Here is a 17,398-nt window from a genome sequence, read left to right as displayed (position 1 = left end):
TGTCACCAACGGTGCCGCTGAAACCATGGTCCCATCGGTGACACCGATGAAGCCGCTGAGACCACGGTCCCATCTTGGTGTCACTGGTGATGCCATTGAGACCATGGTCCCATCTTGGTGTCACTGACGACGCCATTGAAACCACAGTCCCATCATGGTGACACTAACAATGCCACTGAGACCACGGTCCCATCATGGTGACATCAATGGTACCATTCAGACCATGGTCCCATCTTGGTAACACCAACGATGCCATTGAGACCACGGTCCCATCTTGGTGAGACCGATGACACCGCCAAGACCACGGTCCCATCTTGGTGTCACTGACGATGCCATTGAGACCAGGTCCCATCATGGTGACATCAATGGTGCCATTGAGACCAGGTCCCATCATGGTGACATCAATGGTGCCATTGAGGCCAGGTTCCATCTTGGTGACACCGCTGAGACCATGGTCCCATCTTGGTGTCACTGACGATGCCATTGAGACCACGGTCCCATCATGGTGACATCAATGGTACCATTCAGACCATGGTCCCATCTTGGTAACACCAATGATGCCATTGAGACCATGGTCCCATCTTGGTGACACCAATGATGCCATTGAGACCACGGTCCCATCTTGGTGTCACTGATGATGCCATTGAGACCACGGTCCCATCTTGGTGAGACCGATGACACCGCCGAGACAACGGTCCCATCTTGGTGTCACTGACGATGCCATTGAGACCATGGTCCCATCTTGGTGACACCAATGATGCCATTGAGACCACGGTCCCATCTTGGTGAGACCGATGACGCCGCCGAGACCACGGTCCCACCGCGTCGCCGCCGCCGCGCCGCCGCCGCCGATGGCCCCGTGCCGGTCCCGGCGGTGTCCCCGTGCCCGGCCCCGTGTCCCCGTAACGCTCTTCTCCTCCCTCCGAAGGCAGCGGGGACAGCGAGCGGCTGGCGCTGGCGCGGCAGCGCATCCCCTTCCGCCTGGGGCGGGTGGTCGATGAGTGGCTGCTCGACAAAGGTAACGGCAGCGAGCGCCCCCCACACCTGGGCACCCCCACACCTGGGCACCCCCACACCTGGGCACCCCCACACCTGGGCGCCCCGCTGCGGCCGGGACCCAGAGATTTTGGGGTCCCAGGTGTCTGGAACCCACTGATCTGGGGGAGTGTTGGGGATCCCCCGACACCTGGAGGCTCCCACACCCGGGCACCCCGGAGCGGGGGGGCTCAGGTGTGCGGGACCCGCCTGTTTGGGGTCCCAGGTGTTCGGGGATCCCGGCCTTTGGGACCCCGATATTTGGGGGTTGCAGCACCTGGGCCCCGCAGGTGTCCAGGAGCCGCGTCCCGGAGGACCCCGTTGTCCAGGGACCCCCCCCAGGTGTCCGGGCAGGGAGCCCAGGTGTTGGGGGAGGGGCCAGCCCCTGCCCCGCCCCCTCATTACCTGGTTAAAGGGATGCTAACGCACCTAACGGCCCCCCTAAACCGCGCTGAGCCCAGAGCCCCCCTAAAGCCGCATAAACCCGCTAAACCCCCTAACCCGCCCCTGCCAGACTGCCCGGGGCCGGGGCTGCGCCAGGTGTGCCAGCACAGGTGTGCACCAGGCTGGGGCGTGCGCCAGGTGTGCCAGCACAGGTGTGCACCAGGTGTGCCAGGACAGGTGTGCACCAGGTGTGCCAGGACAGGTGTGCACCGTGGCTGGGGCGTGCGCCAGGTGTGCCAGCACAGGCGTGCACCAGGTGTGCCAGGACAGGTGTATGCCAGGTGTGTGCCATGGCTGGACTGTGCACCAGGTGTGCGCCTTAGCACCGGGCGTGCACAGGACAGGTGTGCACCGTGGCTGGGGCGTGTGCCAGGTGTGCACAGGACAGGTGCACACCAGGTGTGCCAGGACAGGTGTGCGCCATGGCTGGAATGCGCACCAGGCGTGCGCCTTAGCACCGGGCGTGCACAGGACAGGTGTGCACCAAGGCTGGGGTGTGTGCCAGGTGCGCACCAGGGCCAGGTGCGCACCAGGGCCAGGTGTGCACCAGGTGTGCCAGGACAGGTGTGCACCATGGCTGGGGTGTGTGCCAGGTGCGCACCAGGGCCAGGTGTGCAGCAGGTGTCCATGAGGACAGGTGTGCCCCAGGTGTGCAGCAGGGCCAGGTGTGCGCGAGGAAGGTGCCCCTCTGCCCTGCAGGTGTGCACAGGAGCCGCCCCAGCCTCGCACGCCCCTCGCACGCCCCGGCCCCGCCCAGGCCGGGCCCCTGCCCCTCCCCCCCGCCCCAAATGACCCAAAATTGGCCGAATTGAGCCCGAGCGGAGCCGGGGGCCGGGGGGGCGTTGGGGTCCCTTTAACTGCCCGGGGGGGGAGGGGGGCGGGGGGAGGGGGGCAGGGCTGCTCCTCCTGCGAGGCACACCCAGGTGTGCCCCAGGTGTGCCCCAGGTGTGCGGTGAGGGTGGGGGACGGTGGGGTGGGCGTGGCAGGGTGAGGCAGGTGGGGCAGTGTGGGGGCGTGCCAGGTGTGCCAGGTGTGGGGATAAAGCTGTTCCAGGTGTGGGGGCGTGACAGGTGTGCCAGGTGTGGGGATAAGGTTGTGCCAGGTGTGCCAGGAGTGGGGAAAAAGCTGTTCCAGGTGTGGGGCTGTGCCAGGTGTGCCAGGTGTGGGGCTAAGGCCATGCCAGGTGTGGGGGTGTGCCAGGTGTGGGGCTGTGCCAGGTGTGCAGCCGCCCTGCCCATCCATGAGGCTGTGTCAGGGTGACAGTGTCAGGATGAGCCAGGTGAGCCAGTGCCAGGTGTGCCAGGTGTGCCAGTTCCAGGTGTGCCAGGTATGCCAGACCCCCCTCATCCCCCCAGTTGCCCCTCTCCACCAGCCAGGGCGATGTGTAGGGATGAGGTGATGATGTCGGGGTAGCACAGGTGACACAGGTGGCACAGGTGACACAGGTGGCACAGGTGAGCGGGCTCCAGCTGTGCCAGGTGTGCGAGCCACCCCTCTCCTGCCCCTCTCCACCAGCCAGGGCGATGTGTAGGGATGAGGTGATGATGTCGGGGTAGCACAAGTGAGACAGGTGACACAGGTGGCACAGGTGGCACAGGTGACACAGGTGGCACAGGTGACCCAGGTGACACAGGTGACCCAGGTGGCACAGGTGAGCGGGCTCCAGCTGTGCCAGGTGTGCGAGCCACCCCTCTCCTGCCCCTCTCCACCAGCCAGGGCGATGTGTAGGGATGAGGTGATGATGTCGGGGTAGCACAGGTGACCCGGGTGGCACAGGTGACCCGGGTGGCACAGGTGACATAGGTGGCACAGGTGAGACAGGTGACCCAGGTGAGCGGGCTCCAGCTGTGCCAGGTGTGCGAGCCGCCCCTCTCCTGCCCCTCTCCACCAGCCAGGGCGATGTGTAGGGATGAGGTGATGATGTCGGGGTAGCACAGGTGAGACAGGTGACCCAGGTGAGCGGGTTCCAGCTGTGCCAGGTGTGCGAGCCGCCCCTCTCCCCCCCAGGCCGGCAGCTGACCATCTTCAACAGCCAGGCGCGCGTGCGGGTGGGGGGCCGGGACCGCGGCCGCCCCTTCCAGGGGCAGCTCTCGGGGCTCTACTACAACGGGCTGAAGCTGCTGGCGCTGGCGGCCGAGGGACACCCCCGCGTGCGGCTCGAGGGGGACCTGCGGCTCGTGGGGGACCCCCCGCCGCCCCCCGCGCCCCCCGGCGCCACCCCCGCGCCCCCCGACATGGCCACCACCATCATGGAGACCACCACCACCATGGCCACCACCACCACCCGCCGCGGGCGCTCGCCCACCCTGCGCGACACCGTCGCCCAGGTAAGGCGGGGAGGGGGCACGGGGGGGTCTTGGGTGGGGGGGGGAATTGGGGGAGGGGGCTCTGGGATGGGTAAATGGGGAGGGGGGAATGGGGGGGTGCGGATTGAGGGAGGGGCCTCCTAAGGACAGGGAATGGGGGAGGGGGTAAAAGGGGGGGTCTGCAGGGAATTTGGGGGAGAACGGGGGGGTCTCAAGGGCCAGATATGGGGGGAGGAGGATACAAAGGGGGGAAGGTCTGTAGTGAATTTGGGGGAGAACAGGGGGGTCCCAAGGGCCAGATATGGGGGGAGGAGGATACAAAGGGGGGAAGGTCTGTAGTGAATTTGGGGGTGAACGGAGGGGGTCCCAAGGGCTGGATATGGGGGGAGGGTCTGCAGGGAATTTGGGGGAGAACGGGGGGGTCCCAAGGTCTGGATACAGGGGGAGGGTCTGCAGGGAATTTGGGGGAGAACAGGGGGGTCTCAAGGGCCAGATATGGGGGGAGGGTCTGCAGAGAATTTGGGGGAGAACGGGGGGTCCCAAGGGCTGGATACAGGGGGAGGGTCTGCAGGGAATTTGGGGGAGAACGGGGGGGTCCCAAGGTCTGGATACAGGGGGAGGGTCTGCAGGGAATTTGGGGGAGAACGGGGGGGTCCCAAGGGCTGGATACAGGGGGAGGGCAGGTATGGGGGGACCCCAGCGAGGGGCTGCAGGGTCCATCCCGAACCCCTGGGTGCTCTCAGGTGACCCCAAACCCCCTCCCCGGGCCCTGGGGGGCTCTGGGGGGGCTCGGGGGGTTTGGGGGTCCCCACGCTGACCCCCCGGTCCCCGGTGTCCCCCCAGAACACGGACGATCTGCTGGTGGCCTCGGCCGAGTGTCCGAGCGATGACGAGGACCTGGAGGAGTGTGAGCCGGGCACAGGTGGGTGCTGCTCCGGGGCCCCGGGCACGCGTGTGTGGCACGGCCTCGCACACGCGTGTGGCACGGCCTCGCACACGCGTGTGGCACGGCCGCAGAGCCCGGGGCTCTCCCCCACCCCCCCGGCGGGGCTGAGACCCCCGCACAGGTGTGGCGGTGTGCACACGCACAGGTGTTGGGGCCGAGGGTGTTGCACACGCGTGTGAGCAGGGAACGTGCCAGGCTGCTCACGGCAGGGGGACACGCGGGGATGGGAGCTGCTCACACACCTGGACAGGTGCACAAACACATACCTGGACAGGTGTGCACACACAGACACACACACACACCTGGACAGGTGCACACACACACACACATACACACCTGGACAGGTGTGCACACACGCCTGTACTGTTCACACACACCTGCACAGGTGTGGACAAACACACACACACACACACACCTGAACTGTTCCCCCACACACACTTGTATAGGTGTGCACACACAGACACACACACACACACCTGAACTGTTCACAAACACACCTGTATAGGTGTGCACATACACACACAGACACACCTGCACAGGTGTGCACACACACCTGTATAGGTGTGCACATCTGAACTGTGCACACACAACACCTGGACAGGAGCTGCTCACACAGGCACAGGTGTGCACACACGCCTGAACTCACACTCACACTCACACCTGCCCCACAAATGCAGCCGCCCCGCACACCCAGGTGCCCCCCCTGCACGCCCAGGTGCCCCTTTTTGCACACCCAGGTGCCCCCCTTGCACACACACTCCCACCTGTGGCCCCGCCCCCCACCTGCACAGGTGTTCCCGCCCATTCCGAGCACACACCTGAGCCCGGGGCCATGCAAGCCCCGCCCCCATCCCTCCTTCCCCTGACGGACGGACACTCGGACATTCGGACACTCGGACGGACAGGGAGGACCCCCCGGTCTGGGGTCACCCCGTGTGACACCGTCACACCTGCGCTGTCACACCTGCGCTGCCACCTGGACCTCAGCAAGGAGCCTCCCCCACCCCAGTGTCACACGGTGACACCCCCCAGACACCCCGGGTGTCACCTGGACGCTGGAGAACCCCCAGACACCTGGGGCCTCACCTGGCACCGACAGGTGTCACCTGCACACCCAGGGGTGTCCCGCACTGGCTCCCACAGGTGTCACCCGGGGGTGTCCCCCACAGGTGTCCCCAGGACACTCTGGTCCCCCAGGACCCCACCTGTGGGGGAGGGGGCAGCAGCGGTCAGGGGAAGGGGGGAGGAGCGGGGGACGGACAGACGGACGGAGGACGGACACTGGATGGACACTGGATGGACACTGGATGGACAATGGACTCTGGATGGATGATGGACAGTGGTTTGTGGATGATGGATGGATGGATGGATGGGTGGATGGATGGAGAATGGATGGATGATGGATGGATGATGGATGGATGATGGATGGGTGGATGATGGATGGATGGATGGATGGATGGATGGATGGATGGATGGATGGATGGATGGATGATGAATGATGGATGGATGATGGATGGATGGATGGATGGATGGATGGATGGATGGATGGATGGAAGATGGATGGATGATGGATGGATGGATGGATGGATGGATGATGGATGGATGGGTGGATGGATGGATGGATGGATGGATGGATGGATGGATGGATGGAAGATGGATGGATGATGGATGGATGGAAGATGGATGGATGGATGGATGATGGATGGATGGATGGATGGATGGAAGATGGATGGATGGATGGATGGATGATGGATGGATGGATGGATGGATGGATGGATGGAAGATGGATGGATGGATGGATGGATGGAAGATGGATGGATGGATGATGGATGGATGGATGGATGGATGGATGGATGGATGGATGGATGGAAGATGGATGGATGGATGGATGGATGGATGGAAGATGGATGGATGGATGGATGGATGGAAGATGGATGGATGGATGATGGATGGATGGAGAATGGATGGATGATGGATGGATGATGGATGGATGATGGGTGGATGGATGGATGGATGGATGGATGGATGGATGGGTGGATGGATGGAGAATGGATGGATGATGGATGGATGGATGGATGGATGGATGGATGGATGGATGATGGATGGATGGATGATGGATGATGGATGATGGATGGATGGATGCATGGATGCATGGATGATGGATGGATGGATGGATGGATGGATGGATGGATGGATGGATGGAAGATGGATGGATGATGGATGATGGATGATGGATGGATGGATGGATGCATGGATGCATGGATGCATGGATGATGGATGGATGGATGGATGGATGGATGATGGATGGATGGATGATGGATGGATGATGGATGGATGGATGGATGGATGGATGGATGGATGGATGGATGGATGGATGATGGATGGATGGATGATGGATGATGGATGATGGATGGATGGATGCATGGATGGATGCATGGATGGATGGATGATGGATGGATGATGGATGGATGGATGGATGGATGATGGATGGATGAATGGATGGATGGATGGATGCATGGATGGATGGATGGATGGATGGATGGATGGATGGATGGATGATGGATGGATGGATGGATGGATGGATGGATGATGGATGATGGATGGATGATGGATGGATGGATGGATGCATGGATGGATGGATGGATGGATGGATGGATGGATGGATGGATGGATGATGGATGGATAGATGGATTTCAGGCCGGCAGGATGGACACAGGGATGGCCGGTTGGCCGCATGGATGGCCAGCTGAAGGCAGGGCAGAGGGACAGATGGACGGACAGGTGGATGGACGAACAGATGGATCAGTGAACACACAGATTCAAGGACGGATGGGATCAAGGACAGACTGACACATGGATCAGGATTGGATGGACACAGCTGGGTTTAGGGATGGATGGATGGATGGACTCGGGGATGGATGGACAGATGATGGATGGATGGATGGATGGATTCAAGGATCCATGGATGGATTTAGCGATGGACAGATGGATGGACAGGTGGATGGACAGATGGATGCGTGATGGATGGATGGATGGATGGATGGATGGATGGAGGATAGATGGATGGATGGATGGATGGATGGATGGATGGAGGATAGATGGATGGATGGATGGATGGATGGATGGATGGACAGATGATGGATGGACGGATGGATCCAAGGCTGATGGCCAATGGCCGGTGGCTGATGGCCGGGGGCCGGTGGCCGGTGGTGGCCGGCGGTGGCCGGGGCCGGCCGGGGCCGGGCGCTGGCGCCGCAGGGGTGGCCGCGGCACCTTCTCACCGAGTGTCTCTTCTCTTCTTTTCTTTTTGTTCTTTTTTTCTCTTTTTTCTCTTTCTCTCGTTTTTTGTGTGCTTTCCCTTCCTTCCTGCAATTTCTTTTTCCTCCACGCTAAAATCACCCGGCCCCATCCCGCGATGTAAGTTGACGGCAGCGCCGCGGTTTGCTCTTAAAAACAAAAAAAAAAAAAACCGAGAAAAAAAAAAAAAAAAAAAGTAGCGGAATTAGCTAAAAATGCAGAGAGAGGAAAAAAAAAAAAAAAAAAAAAAAAAGATAACCTAGAGCGGAGCTGGCGCGGAGGCGGCCGGAGGCGGCGGGGGGGGGTCGGGGGGCGCAGCGGGGCGCGGCGGCGGGGGCTGACGGGGGTCCCCCCGTCCCCTTTCTGTCTCCGCAGGCGGGGAGCTGGTGCTGCCGGCGTCCCCGGGCCCCCCCGCGCCCCCCGCCGCCCCCCGCGCCCCTCCGGGCTGCGGCCCCGACTGCGACGAGCCCTCGGGCTTCGCCTCGGGGGAGGCGGCGGACCCCGAGCCCGAGCCCGGCCACGCTCCCGGCCCCGAGCAGCCGCCGGCCGACGACGAGGACTTCGCGGGGTTGGGGGGCGGGGGGAGCCCCGAGGCCGCCGCCCCCCCGGCGGCCACGGCCGCGCCGCGCGGCGCCGGGACCGAGCCCACGGTGGCGGGCGCGGCTCCGCCCGGGCTGGTGCCGGCGGGCGAGCGGCACCCGCGGGAGGGCGCGGGCGGGGGGCGGCGCGGGGGGGGCTCGGCGCCTCCCGTGACCCGGCGCCCCCCCGTGCCGCCCACAGCCGCGCCCGGAGCGGTGGAGGTGGTGCGGGAGGCGGGCGGCACCACCGGCATGGTGGTGGGCATCGTGGCGGCCGCCGCGCTCTGCATCCTCATCCTGCTCTACGCCATGTACAAGTACCGCAACCGCGACGAGGGCTCCTACCAGGTGGACCAGAGCCGCCACTACATCGGGGCCGCCCCCGCCGCGCCCGGGGGGGGCCCGGGAGGGGCTCCCGGTGCCGCGTCCCCGACCCCGCCCGCCGGGACCCCCAAGGAGAAGGCGGCGGCCGCGCCCCCCAAGGCGCCGGGCAAAGCGCGGCGCAACAAGGACAAGGAGTATTACGTGTGAGGGGGGGGGGTCTCCACGCGTGTCCCCCGACCCCACTCCCCGCCGCCGCCACCCCCGGGGGGATGTCACCTGCCCGCCCCCCGACCCCGCCGCAGCGGGGGCGCCTCTGTGGTCTCTCTCTTTTTCTCTCTGTGTGTGTGTGTGTCCCCCCACCCGGGGGGCGGCGCGCGGGGGGCGCGCGGGACCCCCCCGCGTGGGCTGTGGGACCACCCCCCCCCCCATCGAGAGGGGCGCGGGACTCCCCCCCCCCATCAACCTCCCCCCTGCCCAACCTCGGATCGGTTTTTTACCGCCCCCCCCCCCCCTCCCCGGGTATTTCTTTGGGTTTATTTTTTAATTTCGAGAGCCCCGATTGGCGTCGGGACCCCCCGGGGGCTCCTTCCGGGACCCCCCCCCTCAAAAGCCGCCCCGAATCCCTCCGAGCCCCCCCCGCCGGGCCGCCCCCCGCCGCGCACAGAGGAATACACGATTCTATACTTCGTACAGCGGCTCCGCCTCTTCCTGCGCCGCCGCCGGGACCCCACCGGGACCCCCCGAACCCCCCGGGACCCCCCGACCTCCCCCCGGGGGATCCCGGCCCTCCCCTCCGCCAGGGGGCGCCGCCCCCCCCGCCTGGGCCCCGCCCCCGCGGTGACGTCACCGCTGAGGCCACGCCCCCTCCGCCCACCCGTGGCGCTTCCGCCCCGCGCGCGGCACCGGCGCGAGGAGCGCGCGGAGCCGTGACCCCGCCGTGACCCCACGGTGACCCCGCCGTGACCCCGCCGATGGACGGGGAGGGGGAGGCGGAGGGGGAGGGGGGCGCGTCCGCCCCGCCGGGCGCTGCCGGTGAGGGGGCGGGGCCACGGGAGGGGGCGGCGCCGTGGGTCCGGGTGTGGGCGTGGCACCCCCGTGGGTGGGGGGCGTGGGGCGCTTTGGAAGCCTTAAGACCCCCGGGGGGGGCGTGGGACCCTTTGGGGGATGGTCTGGGGGAGGGCGTGGCCGTGGGACCCCCGTGCGTCCTTTGGGTGTGTCCCGGGGGTGTGTCGGTCTGGGGGTGGGGGGTCCCGCGGGAGTTTTGGGGGTCCCGAGTGGGTTTGGTGGGGGTCTTCCCCCGTGCCCCCAGCCCTGCTGTACCTGCCGGACGGGTCGGGGCTGTGTCAGTGCGGGGGTGGCTGTGGGGCGGTGCGGGGGTCCCGGGGGATGTTTGGGGGTCTCGGGGGGGTGTGCGGGGGTCCCGGGGGTCTCACGGCCCCGTGCCCCAGCCCTGCTGTACCTGCCGGACGGGTCGGGGCTGTGTCAGTGTGGGGCGGTGCGGGGGTCCCGGGGGATGTGCGGGGGTCTCGGGGGGGTGTGCGGGGGTCCCGGGGGGTGTGCGGGGGTCCCGGGGGTCTCACGGCCCCGTGCCCCAGCCCTGCTGTACCTGCCGGACGGGTCGGGGCTGTGTCAGTGTGGGGCGGTGCGGGGGTCCCGGGGGATGTGCGGGGGTCCCGGGGGGTATGCGGGGGTCCCGGGGGTCTCACGGCCCCGTGCCCCCAGCCCTGCTGTACCTGCCGGACGGGTCGGGGCTGTGTCAGTGTGGGGCGGTGCGGGGGTCCCGGGGGATGTGCGGGGGTCTCGGGGGGGTGTGCGGGGGTCCCGGGGGGTGTGCGGGGGTCCCGGGGGTCTCACGGCCCCGTGCCCCAGCCCTGCTGTACCTGCCGGACGGGTCGGGGCTGTGTCAGTGTGGGGCGGTGCGGGGGTCCCGGGGGATGTTTGGGGGTCCCGGGGGGTGTTCGGGGGTCCCGGGGGTCTCACGGCCCCGTGCCCCAGCCCTGCTGTACCTGCCGGACGGGTCGGGGCTGTGTCAGTGTGGGGCGGTGCGGGGTTCCCGGGGGGTGTGCGGGGGTCCCGGGGAGTGTTCGGGGGTCCCGGGGGTCTCACGGCCCCGTGCCCCAGCCCTGCTGTACCTGCCCGACGGGTCGGCGCTGCCGCTGCCGCTGGAGCCGCCCCCGGGCCCCACGGCCGCGGAGCTGCTGCGCCGCCTGCAGGGGGCGCTGCGCCTCCCGCCCGCCGCCGGCGACGCCCTCGCGCTGTGGTTGGGGTCGGAGCTGCTCGGTGAGGGGGGCACGGGGGGACATGGGGGGACATGGGGGGACATGGGGACATGGACATAGGGGGGACATGGACATGGCGGGGTCGCAGCTCACGCTGTTGTTGGGGTTGGAGCTGCTGTGGTTGGAGGAAGGGGAGGACATAGGGGGACACATGCGGACATGGGGGGACAGGGATATGGGGGGACATGGGGGGCACGGGGGGGGACATGGGGGGGACAGGGGAACATGGGAACACGGGGATATGGGGGGTCGTGGGGTGGCAGCTCGGTTGTGAGCGGAGCTGCTCGCTGAGGAGGGGACATTGGAGGGTCCCATGAGGGACAGGGAGACGGGAGGATCCCCCTGGAGGATGGAATGGGGGGGGTCCCTGTGCCCGTGGGGGTCCCCGAGTGGGTGCCAGCCCTGTGTCCCCCACTCCAGAGGTGCAGCTGAAGCCGCGGCACCGACCCCTGCGCCTGGTCCGGCACTGGCCGGAGCTGCTGCTGCGCTTCAGCCTCGGCTCGCCCGCGGCCATCGCCCAAGGTGAGGGGTGGGGGGTCCGGGGGGGTCCTGTTGGGGACAGGAGGGTCCCCTCGAGGGTCCCACTGACCCCCTGCCCCCCCAGATGAGCCGTGCCTGCAGCTGCGCAGGAACGTGTTCTTCCCTAAGAGCCGCGAGCTGGAGGTGAGTGGGGACACGGGGGTCGCCAGCGTGGGGGGATGGATGGGAGGGGGGCACGGGGGGATGCAGGGTGGGGTCTGCCGTGGTTTTGGGGTCTCTCCGTGTGACCTGGGGGTGTCTGCGGGTCCCAGCTGCAGGAGGAGGAGCTGCTCCGGTTGCTCTATGAGGAGGCGCGGGAGCAGCTGAGGGGGGGGCGCTACCCCGTGGACCCCCCCGAGGCGGCCGAGCTCGGGGGGCTCAGCTGCCGCCTGCGCCTGGGGCCCTTCGAGCCCGGCCGGCACACGGAGCTCAGCCTGCGGTCAGCACCGGGACCCCTGCCCGAGGGACCCCCGCCCGTGGGGACCCCGCCCGTGGGAACCCCGCCCGCGGGAACCCCGCCCGCGGGAACCCCGCCCATGGGACCCCCGCCCGTGGGACCTCCGCCCGTGGGAACCCCGCCCGTGGGACCCCTGCCCGTGGGACCCCTGCCCGAGGGACCCCCGCCCGTGGGAACCCCGCCCGTGAGACCCCTGCCCGTGAGACCCCTGCCCGTGAGACCCCCGCCTGTGGGACCCCTGCCCGTGGGACCCCTGCCCGTGGGGACCCCGCCCGTGGGAACCCCGCCCGCGGGACCCCCGCCCGCGAGACCCCCGCCCGCGGGACCCCCGCCCGTGTGACCCCCGCCCATGGGAACCCCTGGGATTCCCTTTGGGACCCCACCCAAAGGACCACCCTGGGGCATCCCCCGCGACCACCCACGGGATCCCCTCCACCTGGGAGCCCCACCTGGGACCCACCCACGGGATCCCCTCCACCTGGGAGCCATCCCTGGAGGATCCCCCCTCACCTGGGACCCACCCACGGGATCCCCTCCACCTGGGAGCCACACCTGGGACCCACCCATGGGATCCCCTCCACCTGGGAGCCATCCCTGGAGGATCCCCCCTCACCTGGGACTCACCCACGGGATCCCCTCCGGGACCGCCCCGCCCCACGGGACCCCCACCCCCTGGCCACACGGTACCCCCTGACCTCCATGTTTTTCCCGTGCCCCTCCCGGTCCCCCCCGTGACCCCCCGGTCCCCCCCGTGACCCCCGGTGTCCCCCCCAGGCCGCTGCTGGGGGAGCTGCTGCCGCCGGGTCCTCCGGCCCGCTGGGGGGCGCTGTTCCGGCGCTCGCGCGAGCCGGGCCCCGCCCAGCGGCTGCTCGAGGCCTTCGCGCATGCGCCGGGCCCCGAGGCGCCCCCTGCTGGACTGTACCGGGACTTCCTGCGCCGCTGCCACGCCCTGCCCGGCTACGGGTGAGGGGGGAGCCGGGTGGAGACCCCCGAAAGGGGCACCCCAATGGGGCACCCCCCGGTTAGAGACCCCCGGGGACCCCCGAAAGGGGCACCCCAATGGGGCACACCCCGGTTAGAGACCCCCGGGGACCCCCGAAAGGGGCACCCCAATGGGGCACACCCCGGTTAGAGACCCCCGGGGACCCCCGAAAGGGGCACCCCAATGGGGCACCCCCCGGTTAGAGACCCCCGGGGACCCCCGAAAGGGGCACCCCAATGGGGCACCCCCCGGTTAGAGACCGCCGGCGACCCCCGAAAGGGGCACCCCAATGGGGCACCCCCCGGTTAGAGACCCCCGGGGACCCCCGAAAGGGGCACCCCAATGGGATACCCCCCATGGGACACCCCCCGGTTAGGGACCCCCGAAAGGGGCACCTCAGTGGGACACGCCCTGGTTAGAGACCCCCGGGGACCCCCGAAAGGGACACCTCAGTGGGATACCTCCCGTGGGACACCCCCAATGGTACAGTCCCCCTGGGACACCTCAATGGGACATCCTAAATGGGACACCCCCCAATTAGAGACCCCCAGGGAAACCCCAAAAGGGACACCTCAATGGGACACCCCCCATTGGACACCCCCAGTTAAGAGACCACCCAGAAATCCCCAGATTGACAGGGAGCCCCCCAGATCACCAGAGAACCCCAAAAGAACCCCCCGTGCCCCCAGCCTGCCCCCCAGAAACATCAAATGAGCCCCCCGGCGGCCCTCCCAGGCACCCCCCAATATCTGAGCCCCACAGACTCCCCCAGACCCACAGTGACCCCCCCAGGATTCCTTCTAGACCCCCAAGTTTCCCAGTGTCCGAGTCCCAAGGGATCCCCCGCAAGTGACCCCACACTGCACCTGGGAACCCAGGAATTTGGGGGGAGCCAGAATTGGGGTTTGGGGGTGACCCAGGTGTGTCCCACCCCCCTCCAGGTGTGCCTTCTTCCCGGGAGCCATTGAGCGGCCGTCGGGGGGGCTGCTGGGCCGGGGGGGGCTGCGCCCCGTCAGCGTGGCCGTGGGGCTCGAGGGGGTCACCATCATCGACCCCCGCCAGAAGGTACTGGGGGGGTCCGGGGGGCAGGGTGGGGGGCAGGGGGGCACTGTGGGTGACCCCCCGTGCCCCCCAGCACGTGCTGCTGTCGCTGACGTACCCCGAGCTGTGCTGGGAGCTGGTGGGGGCCGTGGGGCAGGACGGGGACCCCGCGGGGCAGGACGGGGACCCCGCGGAGCCCCCCCAGCTCTGGCTGGAGTTCGACGGGGACCACGAGGGAGCCCCCGTGAACCGACTGCTGCGGGTGTTCTCCCCTCAGGTGCGACCACGGGGCAGGTGGGGGGTCCTGGGGGCGGAATCTGGGGGGAGCAGGGGGACGGTTTGGGAGCGCTTTGGGGGGCAGCTGGGTGGGGTCCCTGGGGGATCCTTTTGGGGGTGTTTGGGGCTGGTTTGGGAATCCTGGGAGCGTCGGTTTGGGGGTGTTGGGGGGCAGTTTGGAGGTGCCAGGTTTGGGTTTGGGGGTCCTGGGATGACCCCAGGAGTGTTGGTTTGGGTATCCCTAGGGTATGCCAGGGGGTCGGTTGGAGGGTCTCTGGGGTGGATTTGGGGGTCCCTGAGGGGGGTCCTAGAGGGGTTTGGGGGTGCCTGGGGTGGGTTTGTGAGTACAGGGGGGGTCTCCAAGGGAGCGTCCTGGTGAGGGGGGGGGTGTGAGGGTTCCCGGGAGGATCCCGGGGATTTTGGGAGATTTTGGGAGTCCCTGGGGGGGTCCCAGAGGGGTTTGGGGGCCTCCGGTGTGGATTTGGGGGTCCCTGGGAGTTGTCCCAGAGGGGTTTGGGGGTGCCTGGGGTGGGTTTTTGAGTACAGGGGGGATCTCCAAGGGAGCGTCGTGGTGAGTGGGGGGTGTGAGGGTTCCCGAGGAGGGTTCTGGGGGTCCCTGGGGGGGTCCCGGCCGCGCTGACAGCGCCCCCAGGCGGAGCTGATGAGCGCCCTCATCGAGTGCTGCATCGAGCTGGGCGGGGCGGCCCCGCCCCCCGAGGAGCAGGCCACGCCCCCCGCCGCCGAGGCCACGCCCCCCGAGCCGGCCGGCGCGCGCGGCGCCCCCTTGCGGCGGCAGCAGAGCGTGACCCGGCCCCGCCTGCAGCGCCTGGCGACCATCGACTACGTGCGGGACGGTGCGACAGGACAGCGGGGACATGGGGGGACAGAGGGGACATGGGGGACATGGGGGAGATCCGGGACATGGGGGACATCCGGGACATGGGGGGACATGGGGGAGATCGGGGACATGGGGGACATGGGGGACATGGGGGGACACGGGGGACAGCAGGGACATGGGGGAGATCTGGGACGTGGGGGGACATCCAAGACATGGGGGAGATCCAGGACATCAGGGACAGCAGGGACATGGGGGAGATCCGAGACATGGGGAGACATCCAGAACATAGGGGACATCTGGGACATGGGGGGACAGACGGGACATGGGACATGAGGGACATGGGGGACATGGGGGGACATCCGGGACATGGGGGGACAGATGGGACATGAGGGACATGGGGGACGTGGGGGGACATCCGGGACATGGGGGACATCAGGGACATGGGGGAGATCTGGGACATGGGGAGACATCCAGAACATAGGGGACATCTGGGACATGGGGGGACAGACGGGACATGGGGGGACATGAAGGACATGGGGGGACATCTGGGACATGGGGGAGATCCGGGACATCAGGGACATGGGGGGACACGAGGGACATCAAGGACTGTGGGGTCACAGGGAGACAGGGGGACATGGGGGACACTGGGGACATCAGGGACATCGGGGAGGTGGGGGACACTGGGGACAGGGGGCCATGGAGACACACACACAGAGCTCCTGGAGGGGGATGGGGGCGTGGGGTCGAGGATGGGGACACAAAAGCTTCCAGGGGACAGGGAGGGCGGTCACAGGGACGTGGGGGACAGGGTCCTTGGGGGGGGATATGACGAGCAGGGGACACCCCGGGGTGGTGGCACAGGGGAACGCGAGGCGGTTCCTGCCCTAAACCCCAGCCCGGTGTCCCCCCAGGGCAGGAGCTGCGGCGGGTGAAGCCCCCCCGGCGCTCGGTGTCCTTCTTCAGCCGGGGGGGGGCCGGGGGCGGCTCCTACAGCCCCGTGGCGGGGGGCACGGGGGGCACAGGGGGCACCGGCTCCGAGCAGGGCTGAGCCCCCCTGAGCCCCCCAAACCCCTCCCAGCTCCCACTGGGAGCCCCCGGGATTTCCCCCTCTTTGTACTCACACCCCCAATAAACTGCACTGCCCCCCCAACCCTCTCCCCAGGATGGGTTTGATGGAATTTGGGGCCTTTTGGGGTAAATTTGGGTCGATTTGGGGCTAATCCAGAGCAGTTGGAGGCAGTTTGGTACCAGTTTGGGGATGATCCAGGGTGGTTTGGGGCAGATCAAAGCTGATTCAGGGTGGTTTGTGACTTTTTTGGGGCTAATTCGTGGCAGTTTTGAACTAGTTTGGGATATTTGGGGCTGATTTTGGATAATGCAGGGCATTTTCCAGCATGTTCCTGGAGGCCTGAAGCCACTTTAGTGGAGTTGGGACATTTTGGGGCCAGTTTGGGGGGTTTGGGGCCTCTTCCAAGCAGCTTTTGGGGCCTGTTCAGGGGGGTTTGGGACAAGCTGATGCAGTTTGGGGCCAGTTTTAGGAGTTTTGGGGCCAATTTTGGGGGGTTTGTAGCCAAATGGCGGCACCACATGATAGCAGCCATTTCGGGCTGGGGCCTCAGGGCCACGTGTGTGTCACACATGTCACACGTGTCACACGTGTCCCCTCTGTCAGGGGCTCTGAGACCTTTGGGACAAATTCCCCCATTTTTGGGCCAAGTCCTGCTGATTTTGGGGCATCGCTCGTTGTCCATTTGGGACCTTCACAAACCCACCCCAAATCCCCCTATTTCACTATTTAACCCCATTTCCCTCCCCTTCCCCACCCAGCAGGGCTGCGTTTATCCAGAATATCACATTTTCTACCCATAAAACCCACACGCCTCCACTCTGCGGCAAAAGTGCCTCAGTCCCGAATAATTTCATTTTCTTAAGGTGCTCTGCAGAAATCAAATGATTATTTAAGGCAGAACGTGTGAGAGTTGGGTGCTGTGGGAAGGGTCGGTGTCACCGGGGCCCTAAAGACACAGAGGAACTGCTCTGAAATCCAACATTTACAGATGAAAAACATGAAGAAAA

At 66.6% G+C, this 17,398-nt stretch overlaps 2 protein-coding genes across 2 annotated transcripts in view; both read left to right on the top strand.

The window, feature by feature from the left end:
* LOC110484524 (neurexin-2) overlaps positions 1-9,620 on the top strand; it is a 38,722-nt gene extending 29,102 nt beyond the window's left edge. Inside the window, 5 exon segments of the mRNA XM_077789723.1 lie at positions 929-1,018; positions 3,487-3,806; positions 4,629-4,711; positions 4,912-4,919; positions 8,809-9,620. Of these exon segments, the coding sequence (XP_077645849.1) occupies positions 929-1,018; positions 3,487-3,806; positions 4,629-4,711; positions 4,912-4,919; positions 8,809-9,137 (830 nt within the window). The 3' untranslated portion in view covers positions 9,138-9,620.
* Positions 9,621-9,878: 258 nt separating this feature from the next.
* FRMD8 (FERM domain containing 8) lies at positions 9,879-16,472 on the top strand. The gene is made up of 10 exons (XM_077789604.1): positions 9,879-9,953; positions 11,052-11,210; positions 11,630-11,731; positions 11,814-11,872; positions 12,001-12,167; positions 12,960-13,148; positions 14,109-14,232; positions 14,303-14,485; positions 15,137-15,338; positions 16,234-16,472. The coding sequence occupies exons 1-10, from the start codon at positions 9,902-9,904 to the stop codon at positions 16,368-16,370; spliced, it is 1,374 nt and encodes a 457-aa protein (XP_077645730.1). The 5' UTR covers positions 9,879-9,901; the 3' UTR covers positions 16,371-16,472.
* The last annotated feature ends 926 nt before the right edge of the window (positions 16,473-17,398 follow it).

The sequence above is a fragment of the Lonchura striata genome, chromosome 36 (genome assembly GCF_046129695.1).
Source record: "Lonchura striata isolate bLonStr1 chromosome 36, bLonStr1.mat, whole genome shotgun sequence".
NCBI lineage: Eukaryota > Metazoa > Chordata > Aves > Passeriformes > Estrildidae > Lonchura > Lonchura striata.
This window is presented reverse-complemented; position numbering and strand designations above follow the sequence as displayed.